Genomic DNA, 22,725 nt, shown 5'->3' with positions numbered 1-22,725 from the left:
GTCCCAGATAATTACATTAAGTAATTTTTTTTCCTTAGATAAAACAGATGTAAGCACACTGACTCCTTAAGAGAGTTTTTTCCTGAGAGGCGGGTGGCAAAATGAGTATTTGTGAAATGATACTGAAACTGAAAATGCTGTCTCAAGAGAACTGAACAAATTCTGCCCCCGAAACACATCTATTTGCTAGGTGACGTAGCTGCCCTCGATGAAACGGAAGATGATCTCAAAGCTAAGCAAGTATTTGTATAGTAAGAGCATGTGCATGTTCCTACCTCCTAAATCAACTACATCTGAAACAAACCAAAATGCAAATCTAGTATTTCCAAAATGACCATGCAGCAGGTGGCTCTCCATTTGCAGTCATTTATTTAAAATGTCACCTCAATCAGTGTCGTTTCTGTGAAAACTCAAAAGCATGTGTCCTCTGCTTGCTAGCTCTATACACTGCAAAAATGTTCCCATTGGAAAATAAGCCAGTTACCTAGTACGCTTCGGATTATATTGGTGACGTTGCCTTTACCCTAACAGTGAAAATGCAGATACTAAGCTATGTTCAAAACCAAACCCAAAGAGGAACGAACAGCCTTTTGCTTATTGCAGCTGAGGTATCGATATCATATGAACAGAATGGTCCAATGCTGTGATAACGTTCAAACCGCCCCCCATGACGTTCACTGACTGTGCAACCCAAAAGACAGAACTGATGTTAACAGTAAATGAGTGGAGTGGAAAAAGACACAGAAAGAAAAACACACACACACACACACACACACACACACTTGGCTTCAGGAGGATGGAACAATGAGTACGCAGGTGAAACAACCAGTAGATCTTCAACAAACACTAGAGAGAGGAAGAGTATGATGTACATTCAACTGGTGAGAAATGAAGACAAATGAAAATCCTCCATGTGCAGCTATTGCTTCACAAAATTCTACATCAGAATGACGCACGAGTGGAAAGGGGATCTGAGCACGGGAGATCCGGGGTGCTCTTCAGGGTGAGAGAGGTGAACAGAAGACGCTGGCATCGGGGAGGCGGCTGCGTAACTTTCCTGGGCTGCACAGAGGTGTAGGCAAGTTGTGTAGCAGAGGCTTCGGAAGACGGACATCAGGAATCTACTGTGACTTGGCAGAGGACGTGGACTTCAGAGAGACTTGTGCTGGGGATCTTAATCGCTTGCAACGTGGTTCTCGTTTTGCAAAGTGTGCCAGCGTTCGATTTTCTTATCCTTGTTCTTCAGACACTCGTACCAGTGTTTCAAACGCTCCCCCTTGGCGGTGATGCCCAGCTGACATCCACCTGGGGAAAAAGCAGCAGGCAGGACCATCAAAGAGGACACCAACATGGCAATTCCCCATCTCCCTGGGGCCACGTTTTTCTGAATTTCTTTTTTACTCCCCAGTTTAAAATTTCATGGGATTGTAAGGCTGGTAAAGGTCCCAGACTAGGGCGGGCTCTGGAGACCAAATGGAGGCAGCACCATGGACGTCCAGAACGCCTCTAAAACAGAACTCTAGTGGGACACCCTGACCCCCAATCCACTCAGGAGAGCCCAGACAGCAGGGCAGGGTTACACCCTTGCAGTTTAGAACAGCCTCACATTAAATACTTAGTTTTTCAAACCGTGCCCTCAGCCTACAGCCCCTCCTCCTGTTACTGTTGGCTTAATCCAGCTCAAGGAGTTTTTCATGGAAGATCTGGATGCACAGCCGCTTTTCCCATGGAGACAGAGGGTCAGCTATGGACTATTTATGCACGGGGTGTGGCGTGCAGGCTGACGAGGGATGGGGTGACAGTCACACCAATACTGGGAGATGGCCTTGCACCACTAAGATCAGCTTTCCTTTCCTTTGACCAGCCTCTGGTGTCTTCCTGCAGAGCTATCTAGACCCTCACCCAGCTGCAGAACAGCCACAATCTGGCCTGAAGTTTACCTGCTCTGCAGGAGACTCTGATTTAAAGCTGGGTTCCCACAGTAGGGGTCCAAACCATCCTGACACAAACGGATCCTATTTTTCAGGCAAATTTTATAAGATCAACACAGAGCAGAACCTGCCCCGAGCCCAGGCTTCCCGCTCAACGGTGGGACAAGAGGCGTCACAAGTGAGTCACCGGGTCTGCCACCCACAAGATCCGACTCCAAGGCTTAAAATAGAGCTTCTCTGCAGTTGAGACCACCGCCGAGGATCTAAGGGCAGGTGAGTCATTTAACGTCGCTGAACGCTTCAGATTCCGAACAACTGCAGCCAAGCTCCCGGAAACCACACCCCATCCTCCGCATCAACACGCCTGAAGTTTTTAAATCAGGCCCAACCCCTTGACCATTTCCAGACTCCGAAGCAAAATCGGCCAACCCTAAGCCACCCTTTGCCTCTCCGCTCTGGCCTAGCCCACGTGGTTACACTTGACTTCTGTAAGACAGTGCTCTGTTCGCTTCCGGCAGCACAGAGCAGCCAGTCCTGTAACTCACCGATGTAATCGTTCGACTTCCCAATATCATAATCCCAGACTGATATGTCCAGTGATTTCTTGGCCAGATCACTGTGTTTTATGTCATAGAAAAACTCCTGGAAAACACAAAAAGTATTGCAATGACACGGAACGCCCAGCTTGCACAGAAGCGCCTATGGCAGCGTTACATTCGAATGCAGATCTCCCGGAATTTAAAAGGCCGCACTGAAATATAACAGTGTCGAAAAGGCTCATCTGCTGTTTGACCAGGGTTCAGTTCCTTGCACTTGACACGCACGTAAGGTAAGTTCTTCCCCTTTAACGATCACAGGCATTGGCAAGGCCCCTACCTGGATGACAGTAGACCACGGCGAGGTGCAAGGATTGTCCATTTCACAAAATGGCCAACTCAAGAGCCAGAGGGGAGCTCTGGCCATTATCTCCGTGGTGTTGAATGGGGGGCACTCAGCACCTTTGAAGAATTAGGCCATAAGAGAAAAACACAGTAGGGCCAAGACTCCACCCACAAACTCATAGGAGTCCAGACAGCCGACCTCCTGCTCTGATCACTGGACCACGCGGTGTGTCATTCTGTAGCAAAACCCTCTCACTCGAAGCCTCAAACGGTAGGAACTCATCCTTCCCTTCGGGCTCAGCGAACGATCTGTAATTAGGGGACCTGGGAGGGGAGAGAGCATTCAGCTCTCTGCTTCCAAGTCACGCCCTGCTTTGAACATCTGCCCAAGGCATGCTGCTGCTCACGCCGCCTTTTCAAAACCAATGGAGAAACTGGCGACCCCCAGGAAGCCAGCCCAACCCTGAAAGGTGCTGGGGACTCTCAGTTCTCCTGCAGGCCAATAGATATCAAGAATGCAAAGCACCTCGCAGGATTCAAGCCCTTTATCCAAGGAAATACCTTACAAGGAACCTGTGTGCCACCGCTGGGTTTTTACAATAAAATACGGTTCTGAGTTTTCATAACTGGTTTTCTTTGAGATGTGTTGCTCACATCCACTCCACAGCAGGCGGGCGCACTCACCACGCACAACCGTGTCAGAAGCCTTCCCCCAGCAGCACCTGTAGGAGAGCTCCGGCAACCCCTGGAGTGGTGCAGTATAAGGGGTGCTGGATGCGCCCCACACCCTGAGTTCCTCCCTGTCGGAAGCTCAGCTGTTCTAGGTCTAGGGTCTCCACCCTGTTTCTCCTTGGCCATTAAGAGCAGAGAAATGCAGCTGAACCTCTCTAATCTGGCACCCTCAGGACCAGATCTGTTCTGGAGGAGAGAATTTGCCAGACCATGGGAGGTCAATATTATCTAGCACATGACAAACATGTCCGCTGTTTACGGGGCTCTGAGAAGACATTTAGGAGTCAATTACAGCTAAATACAACACAGAACACCGAGAACCAGGACTGGTGGGCGTAAGCAAACTTTATGGGACCGCAGAAAACTTGGCCACAGCCATGATAAGTCTGGATAGCTAAAATCATGCTGAATTACAGACATTACTGGAGGAGAGAGTTCCAGATTAGAGAGGTTCAACCTGTAATGTTGCCCTCGCAGAGACATTTGCAGGCAATTCTTGTGTGGGTATTGGTCACAAGGTCTGAAATCTAGGGACTGAGGTATGCCCATCCCCTGGCAAATAGGACAGTGAACTCAACCATCAGGGGCTCCTTCACCTGCACATCTACCAATATAATGTATGCCATCATGTGCCAGCAATGCCCCACTGTAATTTACATTGGCCAAACTGGACAGCCTCTCCATAAAAGAATAAATGGACATAAATCAGACATGAGGAACGGTAACGTACAGAAGCCTGTGGGGGAACACTTCAATCTCCCTGGACACTCAGTGGCAGATTTAAGGGTGACAGTCCTGAAACAAAATAGTTTCAAAAAGCAAATAGAGAGAGAAATCTCTGAGCTGCAATTATTTGCAAGTTTGACTCCATTAACCATGGATTAAACAGAAACTGGGAGTGGCTGGCCGCTTACATAGGCAGTTTCTCTGCTCTGGGTGCTCTCATCTCCCCATTAGACTCTAACAAAGGCTCACATCCCCCTGTCTGATCTGACTTGTTTTTTTCTCTTTTGATAAGTACTCTTGATACTGGGCCATTTCCACCTTGCTGAATAGACCTTGTCAGCTCTGGCCCTCCCTTTTATGGGGACCCCACTCTTTAAACACCCCTCTGAAACCACCACCCCCCCAACCCATGCTTCTGATGAAGCGGGTCTTTGCCCATGAAAGCTTATGCTCCAAAATATCTGTTAGTCTATAAGGTGCCACAAGACTTCTTGTTGTTCTCGAAGCTACAGACGAACACGGCCACCTCTCTGATACTTGTCAACCAACTTATCACCAGTTAGAAAAGCTACGTAAAGAGCAGGAGATCAAGCTACGATGAGTCGAAACCAACAGCTCTGATGCAAAACTACTGGAAACAAGAAGGAACTGTGTCCAGGGGTTATACGCAACACTCCTTACACCACACCATGACGTCACCACTCTAGGCATCGCCAGAGCCTCCCCTTTACAGACACTGCTAGGGAACAAACTTCTCACACCGGAGCACGGGGAGAGCACGCACGCCTACTGTGGAATGGACGTATGCAAGCACTTGAAAAGGAAGAAGGATTCAGACTAGCCATACGTTTCAGAGATGTTTCTACCAGCAGGAGCGTACGGGGAGAAGAGGTCTGATGAAGGGGCAACTGTCAGTTTCTTAGGTCTATGATCGTAGCAATCTTAAGTTAAAAGACTCTCCTCCCCCTCCTCCCTGGAATTTTGAGCATTTGGAAGCTAGCTATGAAACGGATCACATCCCAGAATCTTTCCAACTAGCAACAATGAAACCCTAGCTCCTAAGTGCTTATTTAGCCCAAAGAGTACTGCAGGTAGACAGTGAATTAAAAGGGGGCCTCTGATCGGGTCAGCAGAGTGATCTCAGCAAGTAGCTGTGGGGCGGGATTATGATTTCATTGGGTCACTTGATCTCATAGAGGATGAGAGGATCCCAATTTACTGAAATCAGTTTGGTATATATATTTCTCCATCATCAAGACGATGAGGCCAAAAAGCCAAACACATCCGGCTGCCCAGATTCCTAACTCCTTGGTGGCAATTAACTTTGCACTCCTTAATTTCAGAAATACCCTGACCCATCTGAAGACAGAAGAAGAGAGCCTAACGGAGCAACTGTCGTTCGGCAATGCCTTGCATTTCACATGCACGAGTTAATCATTCGGCCCACTGTAAAGATATGCCTGCGTCCTTACCTCATTAAACTCGGGATTCAGCGTCTTCTTTTTAATCTGCGTCTTATGCTTGGCCTTCTTCCCCATGTCAGGTTTTAGCCAGCTAGGGGCAACATGAAGCAGCTTAGAAATTAAGTGAACAAACAGAGACCACTTGTAAGCTAAAGAAAAGGGGAGTTTCTGGACTGGAAGAACAATAGCTAAGGAAGTTAAATCGTATGGGAAATAAAATCACAAAATAAATTGAAAAAAAACTGTTTCCAATTATCAGGTTAAAATCTTTGCAGCTGTTACTGAATTTAGCATACACCATGCACTGGTAGTACTGTACTTTGAGTAGAAAGATACCCTTTAATAATAATCATGCTAAATCTGAATAGCTAGCATCCCTTCACCTGGCTTTGTTGTAGAAGAGATTGCACTTATGCAGTGTGTCTGTAACCTGCTCCACAATTTTCCTCGCAAGACACTTCAATGCAAAATTGCAATAAGCAAAAAAATTGCTACAGGAGCGTTAAAATACCCCAGGGACATGTGAAAAGGGCTTGAGTGATGTTAGAATGGGCTACAAGCATGCAAAGGCTGAAATAACCGGGACACTGAAAAGTAATAGGCGAGCTGGTTATTATACGATGTGAAAGCAAACTAACCTCCAGGAAAAAACAAGCAGTCTCGTAGCACCTTAAAGACTAATGATCGTATTTATTAGGCAATCAGCTTTCATGGGTAAGACCCACTTCTTCAGATTTCTCAGTTCTACTCCACACTCTGATGAAATTGTTAGTCTTTGAGATGCTACAGGGCTGCTTGTTTTTGTGAAACTACAGACTAACATGGTGACCCCTCTGAGAATATTTAACCTCCATGGCGAGCTATTCCATTGTGTTTGTGTTGCAGAGAATTTCACAAGTCCATAAACTAGTCTAGAGAGACTTGGGAAAACAAGGATAGATAATGAAATAGCACTTAATAAAGAGACTTGGGAAAACAAGGATGAATAATGAAATAGCAGTTAATAAAGCAGCAGAATTAGTTTTACTTGTAAGTATGGAAACACTCAGCTCAGTCTCAACAATCCAGTCCAAAAGTAAATTTTAAACTGTACATTTGCATTAATTAAATCCTCATTTAAATTACTTTTGAAAGTAAAAATCTCAATGTTCTATTTGTAGAGCATGAGGAGGAAAGAAAGCGTGACACTGAAGGAAATGAACGGACAAGATTTTCAGATCTCTACGGGCAGGAGCTACCAGTGGTTTTTAATTTCATTTTTTAGGAGGAAGTGTTCTTGTTGTAAGGAGAGAAAAGGAAGTGGCCCTGGGAAATATACACATGCATCTTAGGCTGAGAGTGAGGTTCTAGCTTGAAAGGATAACTGGGGAAAACCTATTCCATATTAAGAGCTTCAAACATTAAAAACTGTGCATTTTGCTCACGTCATTTTACTTTGCACCAAGGGTACATCTACACTTACCGGAAGATAAACCAGCTCACTGTCAACCTTCCAGGGTTTGATTTTATGCACTTAGTGGGGACACATGAAGTCAAAACTTTCTGGGGTCAACAGTTGACCCCTGTACTACTCACAGGGAGGTCAATGGGAAAGTTTCTCTCATCGACCTCCCTCTGGGAGGATAGCCGGGTAGGTCGATCGTAGATACGTCACTACCGGCTACACAACTGCCGTAACGTGGCATTGCGCGTTTAGGATCGACTTTAAGATGTAGTGTAAACCTGCCCTTAGCCAAGAATGTGACTAACGCCTTGTGTTCTCCCTGCCTCTTGCAATGTCCCACGTAACTGATAGCTGTGCAGGGATGGTGTGACCGCCCAAAAAATCTTATTTCAAGATTCAACAAAGCATCATCATCATGAAGCGCCAAAAAGACCAGCCTGACTCTGCCCCCGTGACATCAGAATCTGTACAGCAGGAATGCACAATGAGTCTCATGCATGAGCCAGCCTTCACAGCCAGTGGTGAGACTGTTTAGTACATTACAACCCACGGACTATAAGGGCTGCAACCAGAATGGGTCAGCGATCAAGGATCTGATTCTCCACTCTGCTACAGATGTCTTTCGCTGGTGTGCCTTGAGGAGTGAAGAAAGAACCTGCATTTGGAATGCGCATGGAGAAGACACATCAGAAACCCATGGGTGGGTGGGTGTGTTTACGCTGGGTTCTGGGCAGCATGCTGAAATGCTGCCTCATTAAAATCCCAAAGATCCTGCAGTCACAGTTCTGCTAGTAATGTTGCTGGTTTTAAGTGAAGCGGGACAGAATCGGTTTTATTTTTCCACAGTTGTGTGGGCTTGGTAGCAAGAGTGGCAGTGAAAATACATTCAGGCCAGTGATGTTCACACAGCAGCTATAATGCAAAATTAGAAGACACGTTTTACAAAGACATTCCTCTGACAATAGCTATATTTTAAGGTTCACTGCACATGCTCGATCACAGAATCTGCACCCTGCACAATGCTGTGCATGCACAAACGCACACTTCGGAACAGTGGTTTTCGACCGGTGTGCTGTGAGAATTGTCCAAGTGTGCCATGAAATTCTGTCAATTTCCCCTTGCAGTAGCTCTCTGCAGAGCCACCACGGGGGAAGGGGAGAATTGCACCCCCAGCCAGCGGGGGCTCAAGCAGCAAGGCTGCCTGAGTCCCAGTTGGTGCAGGGATGGTCAATTTCCCCACTGCAGTGGCTCTTTGCAGAGCCTCCATGAGGGAAATGCCGACCCTGCAGGACCCCATTCAAACCAGGAGGCACCTGAAACACTGCTTCCCCACTGAACGAGCTGGTGGGGAGCCCATCCCCACTCCCTGCTGTGGCAAGGGGGAGGGAGAGAGGGCAGAGGCCCCACAGAGCTGGGATGTAGTTTAAATGCCACATCCTGGCTCCACCAGGCTGACGGGGAGGGGAGGCTGATTTCAGTGGTTACTCATCCCTAGCATGGTGTTGAGCAAATTTTGAAAACATGTCTGTGTTCGCTGTCTAAGACGGTCTACCCTGTAGTGGGACTGAAACATTAATGCATTTAATCCTTGTTTACCTTGTTATATGCACTACTGGGTTGAAAACCTCACTAGTAAGACCGTAACCATAACAAATGTAAGCAAACGTGAGGCTGATGAGCAAACGATTCAGCTGCAAAAAGTGGGCGTGCCATGGAATTGCTCATCTCATTGAAGCGTGCCATGTTGGTGAGAAGGTTGGGGACCATTGATCTATAACTCTGGAGGTCTCACTTACAGTTTAACGAACGGATCCGAGTAGCCATTGGCATCCATTGCAGCTAAATGGACACAACGGATGATGCCAACAATCAGGCCTCCCTGCTGGGTGCTGTACATGAGGGACACAAGGATCTTTCCTCGTTCTTCCACGTCACCGCTGCGATCCACCTACAAGCAGGAAACGAACAAGTGGGGAACTGGGATAAGACAGACCAGAAATACACCCACATGGGAATTCTGCAGGCAGGGACTCACCATCATCCACTGTGCAGGAAAGGGTAAATGAGTGAGTCCATGCCTACATTACCTCAAAGATCGACCAGCTCAGGGTCGATATTCTGGGTTCAATTTCTTGCATCTGGTGGAGATGCATGAAATCGACTCCTCAGGGATCGGCAGTTGACCGTTGTAGTCCTCACTAACACGAAGCATAAGGGAAGTCGATGAGAGAAACGCTCCCATCGACCTTTCTTAGCAAGGACAGCCAGGTAAGTCATTTGCAGATAAGTTGATTCCAGCTACACCATTGTCACAGATAGAACTGCGTATCTGCAATCAACTTAACTTCCTACTACAGACCAAGCCTAAGGGAAAAGCTTGGAAAGGGACCACAAGGGATTACAGAGGAAGGCGAGGATGCATTTAAACACAGACCCACTTGCACAAGGCAAATGATAGCGCAGAACAGCATTCCCTGTAAGCTGTGCGCTCACACAGCCACTCAGGAGAGAGTTAAATGCCTCTCAGCCGATTGGCAGAGCACCCACAGCAAGGTCTTTGTTTCTACTGGTGGTGCACATTCACACATGCCCCGACACCCACAAAAAATGATTCCACACATGGATGAACACGATTAGAGGGAACATGGGTGCAGAAGCCAAGTCCAGTTATGATGATTCTAGTTTTTATATTCGATCAGGCTTTACAAGGTTTGCATGTGCCAGGTTAAGCTCGGCAGGCCCCATTCAGTGCTTTGCAAGAAAGTTATAGCTAGTTCCCTTGGTTGGGGTCACCCGTGGCACATTTTAGTCTCGGGTTCAGGCTGGAATGAATCGACAGCTGTGGGGGCATTTGCAAGCAGATGCTCTGAAGGCAGAGAGGGGAGACAGATCACACGTGTAACATTTCCACCTCCCGCTTCTGCAGCTCATTCTACAGACAGTACCTAACCCTCAGGGGAAAACATCTGAGTCCTCCAGGCCTGCAAAGAAGTTGGATTCACTCATCTCCAGTGACAGCAGCATCGCCACCATGCCTGAGCTGGGCCCCGAGAGATATGCACATCCCACCCACCCAGGAACCTGATGGGTGCCCACAGGAGACATGGGCTCAGGAACAACATGGGGAGGTCCCACCCTCCAGCTGGCTGTATACGGGGGATGTCACAGGAGCAAGTCCATTCCTCACTCAAGAGGCCCTCGCGGGGAAGCAGAGCACGCCTGGACACGTCCACACTGCAACTGGATTGCAGCCCATGCTGAGCTCCCCAAAACCGCCTCGCTCTAGTTAGAGCGAGCACCAACCACAGTAAAGCTGCAGCGGCACAGTACATATACATCCACCCAGGACCTGGTAATCCACACGGCCGCGGCCTGAACGCTGGCAGCGCTCCAGCCAGCTAGGTTACAGAGCGCAGTGGTATGGCGACCCAGGCTGCAAAACGCAGCTGCGACCGCAAGGCCGTCAGACCCCTGGGATGCACCTCGCTGCATCCCTGGGCTAGCTGCACAGGCAACCTGCACGTGCAGCTAAGGAAGCGGGATTCTGAAACGAGAAGCCATCATTCAGGGGCTGCACCAAAAGGGTAGGAAACGGTGCCTCTCGCCCCCTGGCTGAGGGTGCCCTTTGAAGCCAAAGCCAGAGGGCAGCACTGCATCTTACCTCCTCTTCGTAGAGTGCCATGCCCCGGGAGGACCCAGTGGTTCCGGCACGCTTCATCTAGGAATGGGAACAGAGAGAGTCCCTGTCGCAATGCCCCAAGCTGAGGGAGGCTTCACCCGCAAGGACAGTCACGCACACCGCCAACAGACCTAACCTTGGGGGTGCCACCCTTGCTGGGGGGTGAACGTGTCCCATGCACCTACAGGAACAGAACCCCAGGGACAATGACGGGATGTGGGATGTTTCCAGCCACGCTGCCCTGATCCATGTGGGCACACCCTGACTTCCATCCTCCCATCGAACTTCCACAGTTCCTCTGTTCCTACTTTCCACCAGCCAGCACCACAGAGCTGAACGTATTCCGTGCCCACAGGGCGCAATCTTCTCCCCACCTGCATATACCACCATCTACTCTATGTTAGAGAGTCTGTCTGTCTGTCTGTGCAAGAACGCCTCCCAAATGGTAAGAGCCAGGACACAGCTTCCTCTTATTGTAACTGCAAGCCAGCTCGGGGCGCGGTTGTGCCAGGGGAGAAGGGCTGAAGCTCCCCATCCCCCAGATTTGTTACTAGCTGTTCCCCCTCCTCACTGTCAGGGAGGGAGGGAAAAGCGCACAGTTTTTTGCAATCCTGGCTCCAGGAGGGGAGGGGAGGGGAGGGGAGGGGCCAGGCCAGCTGTGCACTTTGCTCTCATTCCCTCCCGGGGACCAGAAGGGGAGCAGCCAGTGGTTAAGAGTGAGGAGGGGCTCAAGGTGGGGCAGGGTGTGGAGCGGAGCACGAGTCAAGGCAGGGGGCTGGGTGCAGGGGGGCGCTCAGGGCAGAGGATTGGGAGGTGAGAAGGGGGTGCAGGAGTCAGGGTTGGAGGTGAGGAAGGGTGCAGGCCAGGGGACTGAGGGTGTGGGGGTGAGGAGGGACTCCGGACAGGCGGATGCAAGTGTGGGGGGCAGGTTTTGAAAAATCCAATCATTTAAAAAAAACATGGACATTTCCCTTTTTGTACAAAGAAAACCCGACATTATTTACTTCAAGACCAGAGCAACAGCAGCTGAAATTTGCTAGTCTCACCTAAGCTCCCCTCTGGAAAAATCTGGTAGGCCCCTGGATTGCAGGTCTCTGTCTTGGCAAGAGAGCCACAGCTCACCGAACCATTTAAAGAAGCCCGCGAGCATCCTTATGAGTTATTTCTAGGGAAGGGAGCCACACGCATTCCACTTCACCTCCAAAGCGGCACCCAGGAGTTTACTGCGTGCGCGTGGGGGTCACTCCTTTCGCTCGGATTCCTCCTCCAGGGGCACAGAACTGGACAGGACATGCTGGCATGCCACCTAGGCTGTTCAGACAGGCTCCCGCTCGAACAATTAGGCTGTGTCTATCCAGCTGCATTACTTAAAAATAATCCCTTCCAGAAGAGCTATTTCGAAAGAACACAGCTCCACACAGGCATGCATTTTGAACTAGCACAGTGCCTCTTTGGAAACAATGCCGTCGGATGCTATTACAGCTTATTTTGAAGTAGCGCAATCCGTTTTGTAACGGCGCCTCGTTCGAAATTGGCCTTATTCCTCCCGCAATGAGGTTTGCCAATTTCGGAACAACACGCCCGCTATTTTGGATTTACTTCAAAACAGGGGGTGCGTAGTGTGGACGCTAGAAAAGTAATTTTGAAATAGCGGCTGTTATCTCGAAATAACTTTGCTGCGTGGCTGTAGTCTTACTGCAGTTACCTGAGCGCTTTGCTTAGTTTTGCTTTCAAGCCTGTGGGCTAAGATCTCCTCTCTGTCACTCCGCCCTTCCTTTAGGGAGGGGGAAGTGAGTATCGTCCCCATGAAATGTGAGCTAATCCACGGAACAGAATGCGCTGAGGAACTGCCCCCTCACACCAGGCGAGGCAGCGAATGGGCCGCATTCCGATCTCAGTGACAGCTCACAAGGGGATTTACTTCAGATTTACACTGCTGCAACTCGGACCAGAAACCGCCCTGAAGATCCGGCACACCTTCCAGGAGACTCTCCCAGCCACAGGTCACACAGCCACTCGGGAATTTCTAATTAATTGTCCCTCCAAAGGTCCATCACAGAAAATCCTCCATTTAACGGACAAATGGGGGGAAGGGGTGTCCGTTACTGCCGAAAGTCTGTTATAGCCAAATGGTTGTGTTGTGTGATGATGCACTGACCTTCCCAGCCCATCACTCACTCCTGTCCTCTGCCCCCCTCTTCCCTACCCCACTCCTGACCCATTCTTCCCCTCACACCTCCCTCTCCCTCTCACCAGGAGAAGAGCTGAATGCCAGCCTGGCTCTTTCCACATCCTACAGCTCTCAGAGCTGCAGCTCCTCCAGCCCCGGGCTTTGAGTCGCCTGCATGAAGGCAGAGCCTGGCCGCCCCCAGCCTGCCAGCGAGCAGCAGCCTCCCACACCATGGCTGCTGCTCAGCGCCACTGCAAGCAGCGGCAGCTGGTCTCCAACAAGCTCCACGCACACAGAGCTGGGGGCAGCCCTCCCCAGCTCCTCTGGCCTCAATAGCCCTAGCCACTACAGTGACCCCTCCAGTCTTTCCAGCAGCTCCTCCAGCCCTGGCTCTGCTGAGTCTCTGACCTTTATTTACACAGGGGGGCTGGCAAACAGCGTCCCATATCAGGATCCGTTAAATCAAGGGTTTACTGTGAACGTTATTTTTATATTGTATGTCAGAAGTAATAACACACAGCAGAACTTCGGGAGGCTTACCGGTATTACTCTCTCCAAGCAGATGTTGAAGTTCTTTTTCTGGTTAGCTTTGAGTTTCTTCAAAGAAACTCTAGTTTCACCAATGAATTCGTTGTGGCCAAATTTGTCTTCATCACACACCGAGATCCTGAATTGCACAAGAAAAAAGAAGGCTTAATATTGAACGGGCTGAAGCCTTTCACAGCTCAGACTAGCACATCCACCCTTTAGAAATCTGTGCTGTGCAACGCCAAATATTTGTTTGCAGAGGGAATGTAGCTCGCAAAAAATCAAAAAAATCTCACATGTCAAATCCCTGCAAAAATCTAGCAGCCTTGACCTAACTGCTGACCAGAGCTGGCTGGAAAATGGAGTTTCCGACCCTCAGAAATTCTGAAAATTTTTAATTTGTTCTGATTTGTAAGAAAAAGCCAAAATTCTGGAACGTTCTGTGGAATGGAAATTCTGAAAAATGTCAATTCAGAACCACTCAGCCAGTTTTGCTACAATGTGAAAACATCTAACTTCAATAAGGTACAAATGTTTCTTTTTGATATAGAATTTAAATTTTAATAGGCCATATTGGGACATCACGCCCGCATTTTTTTATGGAAATACATTTTTGAGTATGAATATGCCTAATGCAAAATGTGACCAATCACTGAGAGCTTGTAATCCCCTGAAGATGTACATTCTATTTGTGTGCGGGTGTCATTCCTGTATTTGACATTAGAAAGATGAAGTATAGTCCTGTTTCTTGATCTAGGTATGCTAGTAAAAGTCACTAGACGTACTCGAGGAAAGGAAACATGGCTGTCGAAAGCATCCTTCCTGGAAAAAATTAGGAAGAAGGGTGCTTTTGAAAGCAAGTTTTCCTTTCAAACAAACCCTGTTCTCCAGGGCTGGTTTGGCTTTTGAAATCAGCTCTTCTGCAAGCAAGAGCCCATGGGAGTACACAAATGAGGTGAGAGATATTTAAATCCATGTCTCATTTGCATTTTAGATCAGCCATATTTGCATGCCTCTACCGAAAGGGAGGGGCAGCACAGATGTAGCTAAAGGATTCCTGCATTGGACGAAATCTACTGATAGGCAGAAAACCAAACACTAAGGGGAGATGGCACTTCCCTAACTGGAGATCTGCCTGCTGTCCCTTGCAGCCACTTACCCCCTGCTTCTTATATTTAACACAATCACTTGTGTTTATTACCAAACCCAGGGTATTGTTACAGGTGGGGTAGGGGTTGGATAACAGCTGTGCATCACTCTCCGTCCCTGATAAAGGGAGCAAACAGCATAGGAGCTTCCAGCGTATAAAATGCTTATGCAGGGTCAGATGGATTTAGCTGGGGGCTCTGATCCTGCTGGGTCTGTACACCGGTGTCCAGTCCCGGTGACACAGCCTTCCCGGAGCTGAGCTGCTGTCCATCTCTCTGTTGCTCTGCTGCTGGCTTTGACCCCACAACTCTGTGCCTTTGCTGGGGCAGGCCAGGGGCTCTAGCTCAGCAGGACTACCCCGAAGGGTAGGCGGACAGGCACAGTGGTATGATCAGCACATTGAGTGCGACAGTCCCAAGGGGACCTCTGTGATTTGAAACTTCCGATGGAAATTCTGAAAAACATCACTTCGGAACTACGGGACTCTTTTGCTACAATGGTGTGAAAACCTCTAGTTTCAATGCGGTGAAATGTTTTGTTTTGAAGTCACAATTAAAATATTTATGATTTGACAGACACTATATTGTCTAGGTTAACGGAAATAAAACATGAAGACGTCAAAGTGAAACATTTTTACGTCATCACTCAAACTCTCTTCTGTCACAAATCTCATCTACGATCAACCTATCCCTAGGAAACACTGCAGTTCTGATTAGGCTGCATTTCCCAATGGAAAGCCCTTCTGCATGCATTTTCCACACAGAACTACTACTTCTCAACTTCTTAAGTGGTTGCACAGATAATTAGCTGTAAGGAGATGACCCCGACCTTGGTGTAGAAGGCTCCCAAAGTCCCCCATCACGGTGCACTTTCAGACACTGGAGTTTTGTCTTCAACTTGCCTGAGTGTTTTCCTTTGCATATCCTCGTCCGTGATGCCATGATACACTAGTGTCTCGTTCCACACGGGGTTGCGAGTGTTGCGCAGAGTCTTGGTTCTCAATTTGTTTGACTGTTGGGTTTCAAAAATTAAAACAAAAACTAATCGCACACATGGTTTACAGCCTAAAATAGCTGCAGGTCTAGCATTATGCAAACAACGGGCCAAACCCATGGTCTTTCCTTATGGTCCCCCTGTATTTTGTTTCACTGGAGGTCCATTCAGCCAAGCAAAATATTACAGAGCATTAACCTGCTGTTTTTAAAGTAAAAGTAGTCTTAATTTAGACAAATTCCTTTCTTCCTCATCTGAGCCACATGCACTAGCTTCCGCTTCTGGAAGAAGAAGGTTGGAAGGTCACGTACAGCCAACTGGGACACAAACTTAGTGGCCTGCAATGCACGAAAAGCCTATGGAGCCAGAAGTTGCTCATGTCACCCTCACTTGTTTATATTTACTTGCTATCAGCCAATTCAGCCCTTGTACAAACAGAAAATTAAATGCTTCCCAAGTTAACGAAGACTCTGGTGCTCTTGTCCCACATGGGAAAATATGCATTCCTACTAGTGGAGATTGCACATCAGCTTCTCCGTAGCCTCCTTCCATTACTGCAGAGTTGAAAGATGTGCCAAGGATGAGAACTGGGATAAAGAGCGGCACCTAATCCTAACAAAATCCCAGATCCTTCTAATTAGAGAATATTTTTCAACATGTGACAAAGAGGATGAGAAAGGAAGGCTAGCACAAAACATTAAGGACATAGACTACTCTGAGCTTGCACCAGAGATGGATTCTGCTCATTGTATTTTTGTGGGCAGGCTGGAATGGTCTTTTGATTTGAACCAACCTAGTCAGGAAGACTCTGATCCAAAGTCCACAAGTGTAAATTAGAAACTTTGTAGCAACCTTACTTTGAAAGTGCTTGGCACCTCAGTTCTCTCTTTTGACTACAGCCAGGGAGAGAGGAAGAAACATCTTTGGGTCCCCATAGCAAACAGAAGAGGCATGTTAGGAACAAGTCCAACAACATTCTCTTCTTCCTAGAAGTTTTCTCCACTGATTTCAGTTCAGCTGGTCCTGAGAACGAATGTTTACAGAGCTTTCTTTGATGAGGAAAAAAAATTGGAGCACTCCCTCATTTGGTGGATATTTTTCCACAGCTCTAATTAGAACACATAGAACCTTCAAAGTACAAAACTCTGAATAATTAGATTTTGTGCGTCAGGTATTCTGCATTGCGTTAACAATGTCACCTTCTCTGGAGCTTTTTTCTGCTCATTAACTAGGTACAAGTCTTTCAAGATGCCCTGCACACCGCTCACTTCTGAAAGGGAAAAGAATGCATGTGCCACTTTTAGAGAAGCAGAGGTTTCAGAGATGTTCCCTTTCTCAGGGTATGTCTCTAGACTCTGTGAAAGATCGACCTGGTCATGGTCCATCCTCCAGAGTTTGATTTGGTGCACCGACTAGAGACACAGAATCGAACCCTCTGTGGTCGGCAGTCAACCCCTGTATTCCTCAAAATCGCGAGGAGTAAGGGAGGTCGATGGGAGACAATCTCCCATCGACCTCCCTCTGACTAGACGGCCTCTGTCTACATGGCCAGGTAAGTCGATTCTAGCTATGCAACTGCCACAGCTAGACTTGCGTATCTACAATTGACTTACCTGCCTAGCATAGACCAGGCCTAAGAAATCAGGGAACACTCCTCCATTCACAAAGACCATACGGCTGAGCCATTTCTTCTCTCTGTTCACCACTGTATTAATTTCCATCCAAAACTGTCCCAAGGGGGGAGTCAAAAAAAAAAAAAAGACTTGAGCTGGCTCAGAAACAAAGAAAAGTCCAGCCTCAGTCAGAGATTCCAGCTTGTAAGAGCAGCTGCAGATGCAGCCAAAGCAGGGAGCATTGTTGTAAAATCTCCAGGGCAGACACAGTCTGCTACTGTATCAGTACAGTGCCTCCCGCCATCAGCCCTGCTCTTGATGGGTCCTTAGGCATCACCCCAATCAACATAGGTAAAAAGTAATCAAATGCAAATTTCTCTGAACAACTAACGTTTCCTGCTGTGGGATTTCAGTTCAGCCCACTGAGCCAATCCCAACAGTTTGCATCAAGATATGAGCACTGTGCAGAGTTAAAGAGTTCTCAACTTTGTTACATTGCACGTGGACCCCAGAAAGCACCTTTTCCTGAATGTTTGTGGGCAGATACCACATCGGAAATACCTTAGCAGGCCAGTGGGCGCCCCTGCGGGCGACGGGAAACCTCTGAACAGTTAGCATAGTTCGTCTCTAATGAGTGACTGTAAGTTTCACGCTTTTGATTTCCCAGGACCTGCATCAAAGCGTCAACAGGCATCGTTCGCCCGAAGAGAGACGAGCGTCAAGGAGATTGCTTGGCTCCAGGCTTCCTTCTCCTGAGCAGGTGACACGCTGGATTACAGCAATAAGCAACTGTGGCAGAAATCAGAGGGGCAAAGCCAGCACAACTTTCTCCATAACTACAGAGCAGCTGCCTTTGTGACCTTCTTCTCACTCCTTCCATGCTACTGTTATTTTTAGTTTAACAGGTATCAATTCTCAGGATTAGCACAGCGCTGTAGATTTTTCTCACCATGCGGAATGCATTTAGGCCTGTGAGCTGAGATTCCCAAAGTGGCCTAGCAGATTTGAAGCTCTAGCTCCTGTTCATGGGAATTACCCATCTCAGTCCCTTGGGAAACCTCCACTATAAAGCAGTAATGTGATATATTTGTTCGCGGTTTCAATAGAAAGGAGTTAAGCAAATTAATCAAAATATATTTACCTTACTGGCTCCTGGCAACAGGTGCAATTTTACATAAGGATCAGCTAAACCATTGGAGTCCATTGGTTTTAAGCCCTAAAAGATAACGAAAGGGGTTAGCCATCTTTAGATACACTGGGCGGGGGGAGAGAGAGAGTTAGCAATGGTTTATTACAAACTATTGATCAACAAAGGGAACAAACGGTATGTGCTTGATAAAAATAAGGCTATTTGTTCTGAGTACAGGGAAAATCCAGCCTTGAACCAACATGTAGAATTCAGCTTTTAAGTATCAACCCAATGCTACTTTCCACTGCCAGCTTGCTCATGTTATTTTTGGGTAAGTCTACACTGCTGGGAAGAGCAACCCGGTTAGGGTCAACCTTCCCAAGCTCAATTTGGTGCAGCTGGTAGAGACGCACAAAATCGATGGGCGAAATTGAACTGAGGTTGGCAGTCGACCCCTGTACTCCTCAATATCACAAGGGTTAAGGAAGGTTGGAGGAAGAGCTTCTCCCATCGACCTCCCTCTGCGTAGAAGGCCAGGTAAGTCGACTGCTGATAAGCCAATTCTAGGTATGCAACTGCTGTACCTAGAATTGCGTATCTGCAATCGACTTAACTCCACAGTGTAGACCAAGCCTTTGAGTATATGACCTAACAAAGACAGATTTGCACTGTCTACAGCAGCTTTCAAACTCGCATCCCAGAAGCAAAGGTTTGCCTGCACATCATTGTTCCATACAAAAGGGCCTGAGGGTTGCGCAGAGCTAGCCTGAAAGGATGCGACAGGGGAAGCACGCTTAGCATGAAGAGGAGAGACTTCCTCCTTCCAGAAAGTGGCATCCACCTTACAGAACTGGTGAAATGTTAACAACAGGAGTTTCCCCCCAGCCCTGCAGAATTCCACCATCTGCTCCACCAGAAGTTTCTGAGGTTCTACCCTGGGAGGAGAATCAGGCAGCAGGACTTTACCTCTGTTTCTTGGGGCACTAGGGGTGCAAGCCCATCCTACAACCTCACCACAAATTACTGAAACAGAGTCGGCTGCAGCAGAAAGCATTTGGGCCCACATATTCCCACACAATGAGGGGGTTGGACTTCTACCTCAAGGCACTTTAAAGGGGGCCTAATCCTCCAGAAGTGCTGAGCACCCTGCCTCTGGAAATCAGACCTATGTCAGGCAGGCACCCAAAACTATTCATGGCTTGTGGAAATTGAGGCTTTCACCTCCTGTTTGGCCTCAGAGATAACTAAGGTATTTGCCCAGTCATGTGTTTCTTCTGAGACTCTGCACCACTGTGGGAAATCAGACGGTGTTTGTCAGAGCAGGCTTGGCCAGTTTTCTCTGCAGAGGGCAGCCTGTTCCCATAAAATGACACAGCAGAAGGGCAGCATCGGCTCTTCCGCTGTACATCGAGTAGGCTGATGTCATCTTCTCTAACCAGATAAGATAGGAGTGCTGCAGGCAACCAGTCGGGCAGCCAGGGAGGTTATCTAGGATGGTCCGCGGGAGGAGGGGTTACCTAGAGACAGTAACTGCTTCTGGTTCCAGGTCTGAATTAGCGCTGTTCAGTTCAGAGCACTGGTGGGCTTCTCAGCTTTGCCATTTTAACAGGGGTGAAGGTAGAATTTTACAGTGTAATCAAACATTGCTGGAAGTGCTGCAGATTGGGGCTTGCTGGCACGTACACTCTATGGGCACTAAACATTACTGATTTTGCCCAAAAGCATGAAAAGAAATGGCAGGTCGATGGGATCATTACAAACAGGGCTCATGAAATTAAAGGTTGATGTCTTCCCTTCTCCTGCAAGACCCTTATTCAGTTCTCAAAACCTCTGCACTATTGCTTCATGCAGGTAGTTAGAGATGGAATTAACTACCCAATTATTTTCAGCCTAAGTCAGGTACCTCTCATGGTTACAGTTGCTATAAATCAACCCACTGAATACGGGCAGAAATAACCCTGATGACCCTGTGAAACAGCTGTGGGAAATCAATTACACCTGAGGAAGCGGGTGGGTAATTACAGTGCACTCGGCATCTCTGATGCACTCGTATCCGACACAGGCATCTGCACACTGATGCAGAGGTTGCCTCCAGCTAGGCTGAGGTCAACACGCGAAGCCAGCTCCTGGGAGGCGGCCTCAGAAGCAGGCTCCAGTCTCCACTATCTGCTAAACTGCTGCAAGAAATGATCACCTCTAATGACATGCCCCCGACTCCAGTTCAGAGACCTCCCGCGAGCAACTGTCTATTTATCTGGGGAACTTTCGCACAACCGGTGGCCTTAAGCAGCTGTGGTTTAACTATCCTCTGTACCCAAGTCTCCTGCAGCAGATACATGGGAGGCAGGTGCTGGGGGAGATGACGAAACCCACACTGTAACTTGCTGTCTCCAGGGCAAGGCTGCTTTTGGAGGAGGACTCTCCGTAGGAGAGTTTGCTACCGTCAGCCATCAGGCCACGCCCTGGCCTTGCTACCTTTTAAGGTCTGACATAAGACCCTCCTCTTTCCTGTATGGTGGACCAAGGGCCACCTGTACCCGCTACAGGCCACTTTCAGAGACAACAGAGGTTTCAGAGATGTTCCGAACACTTGGAATGGGGAACATCTCTGGAACCAGTCAGAGCTCTAGGCCTGGAAGTTACCTGACCCCTGCCCAGTGCGGCCCTAACGCCCCTCGAGTTCGCAGAGAAATAGGAGGGCAGAGAATCTTGCACCTCACCCTTAAGGGAATCGTTACCTCTAGCACACAGAAAATGATGTCAGGCATCATTGTGCACAATGCCTGGTGGGTCACCTGGCTGGAGGAGACAGCAGCAGAATTAGCTTCAGCGCCATTACACTTAGCTAGATGGGTCTGGGGGACGTAGGAAAATAGAGGAGGGTGTTTCTGAAATAGGCTCTTCCGAGGTGGTCAGTGTCCCGGCCCATGCGGAGCAAGCAGGTGCCTTTATTCCTGGATCAGTCTGTGCCTGCTGGCCTGTTCCTAAGCCCGTTTATTTTGCCACCAGGACACACTTACTTTGGCTTTGATGAGCGTGCAGTGCAAAGAGCTGTTCTCCTGGTTGTAGAGCAGACTGAACTCCAGGGCCCCCAGCGTGGCTGCTCAGCAAGAGGGGAGGGACAGAGAAAGAGACAGCTTATTATAACATAAGGGAGACATTTCATCTACCCCACCTAGCGATGTCAGCAGGAAACCCTGGAGGCGCCAAGCATCATGAGCACAACAGCACTATGGGAGGAGGGCAACTACTCAGTCCCCCACACCCTGTGCCAGGCCGGTCAGCGATGACGGTGGACAACAATTCCCTTTCATGGCAACTCCCCAGGTTCCAAAATTCGTGTTCATTCCACGTTGGAACAAATTAGTCTTTCAAGCATTTTCACATGAACATGAGGGAGACCAGGTTTAAAGTCCCAGATTGCCTGAGTCATGCTGGGCCATCCTATTTCAATGGCCGGAGATGGGGCTTGAACGGGGGCTCCCAGGGCCCCAACCAAGCATCGCAGGAAAATTTCACTTCATCTAAAGCATTCTGATTGGCTGTCTGTGCCGTTTTCTGGGGAGCCTCCTTCCAGATCTCACCCCTGCAGTGCTGATCAGGACCTCAGCTGCTCTCCCCAAAAAGGACGGCACCCCTCTGCAACAGTGTACTCTGACATCCGAGAGAGCCCATACCTCTGAGTGCAATGCAACATGTGCTACCATATCATGACGAGACGTCAACCTATGGCATTATGGTGCCCAAGATATTTTAGCTGTACAGTGTCAAGTGGCCTCAATGCACCTCAAGCCAGCTTCTAATTTAACTCCCGGAACTGACCAGCGGCCCAATTAATTGGGAGTGCGCAGGACAGCCTCTAACGACCGGCATGCATACCTGAGCTGTACGCTCCTCTTTGCTCTGCAGATGAAAAACGGTGTGCACAAATTCAGAGGCCATTTAAAACACCGCAACCACTGTTACTCTACGCAGTCACCCACTAACCGACCACCACAGCCTCTCCTGACCGAAATCCTGCACGACCGTAGTCAGAATATTATCAGAAAAGAACGATGCAAACCTCAGTTTTAACCAAGTTTAGCACTCGGCACGCAAACAAGAATGTGACAGCACAATCCGACTATCCAGTAAACCCTCGAGATACGTGCAATCAAGTTGCGTATGTCTCGGGTTAACGCCACTGCCTCCCCTGACAGAAGCAGGAAACTGCTCCTGTTAAGGCTGGCAGGCGCGAGTGAGGCTGCTCCCCCTGACAGACAGCTGCTTGCGGCACCGGTTCTCCCA

General features: G+C 48.4%; 1 protein-coding gene across 1 annotated transcript in view; it reads right to left on the bottom strand.

Moving 5' to 3' along the window:
* Positions 1 to 525: 525 nt before the first annotated feature.
* Positions 526 to 22,725, bottom strand: part of RPH3A (rabphilin 3A) — an 82,837-nt gene continuing 60,637 nt past the window's right edge. The window contains exons 11-19 of the mRNA XM_075012635.1: positions 21,459 to 21,538; positions 18,451 to 18,525; positions 15,605 to 15,714; positions 13,567 to 13,693; positions 10,839 to 10,895; positions 8,974 to 9,125; positions 5,743 to 5,824; positions 2,477 to 2,573; positions 526 to 1,305 (exon numbers count right to left, since the gene is read on the bottom strand). Coding sequence (XP_074868736.1) covers positions 1,175 to 1,305; positions 2,477 to 2,573; positions 5,743 to 5,824; positions 8,974 to 9,125; positions 10,839 to 10,895; positions 13,567 to 13,693; positions 15,605 to 15,714; positions 18,451 to 18,525; positions 21,459 to 21,538 — 911 coding nt within the window. The 3' untranslated portion in view covers positions 526 to 1,174. The remainder of the gene's footprint in view (positions 1,306 to 2,476; positions 2,574 to 5,742; positions 5,825 to 8,973; positions 9,126 to 10,838; positions 10,896 to 13,566; positions 13,694 to 15,604; positions 15,715 to 18,450; positions 18,526 to 21,458; positions 21,539 to 22,725) is intronic.

The sequence above is a fragment of the Carettochelys insculpta genome, chromosome 18 (assembly GCF_033958435.1).
Source record: "Carettochelys insculpta isolate YL-2023 chromosome 18, ASM3395843v1, whole genome shotgun sequence".
Classification (NCBI taxonomy): Eukaryota; Metazoa; Chordata; order Testudines; family Carettochelyidae; genus Carettochelys; species Carettochelys insculpta.
This window is presented reverse-complemented; position numbering and strand designations above follow the sequence as displayed.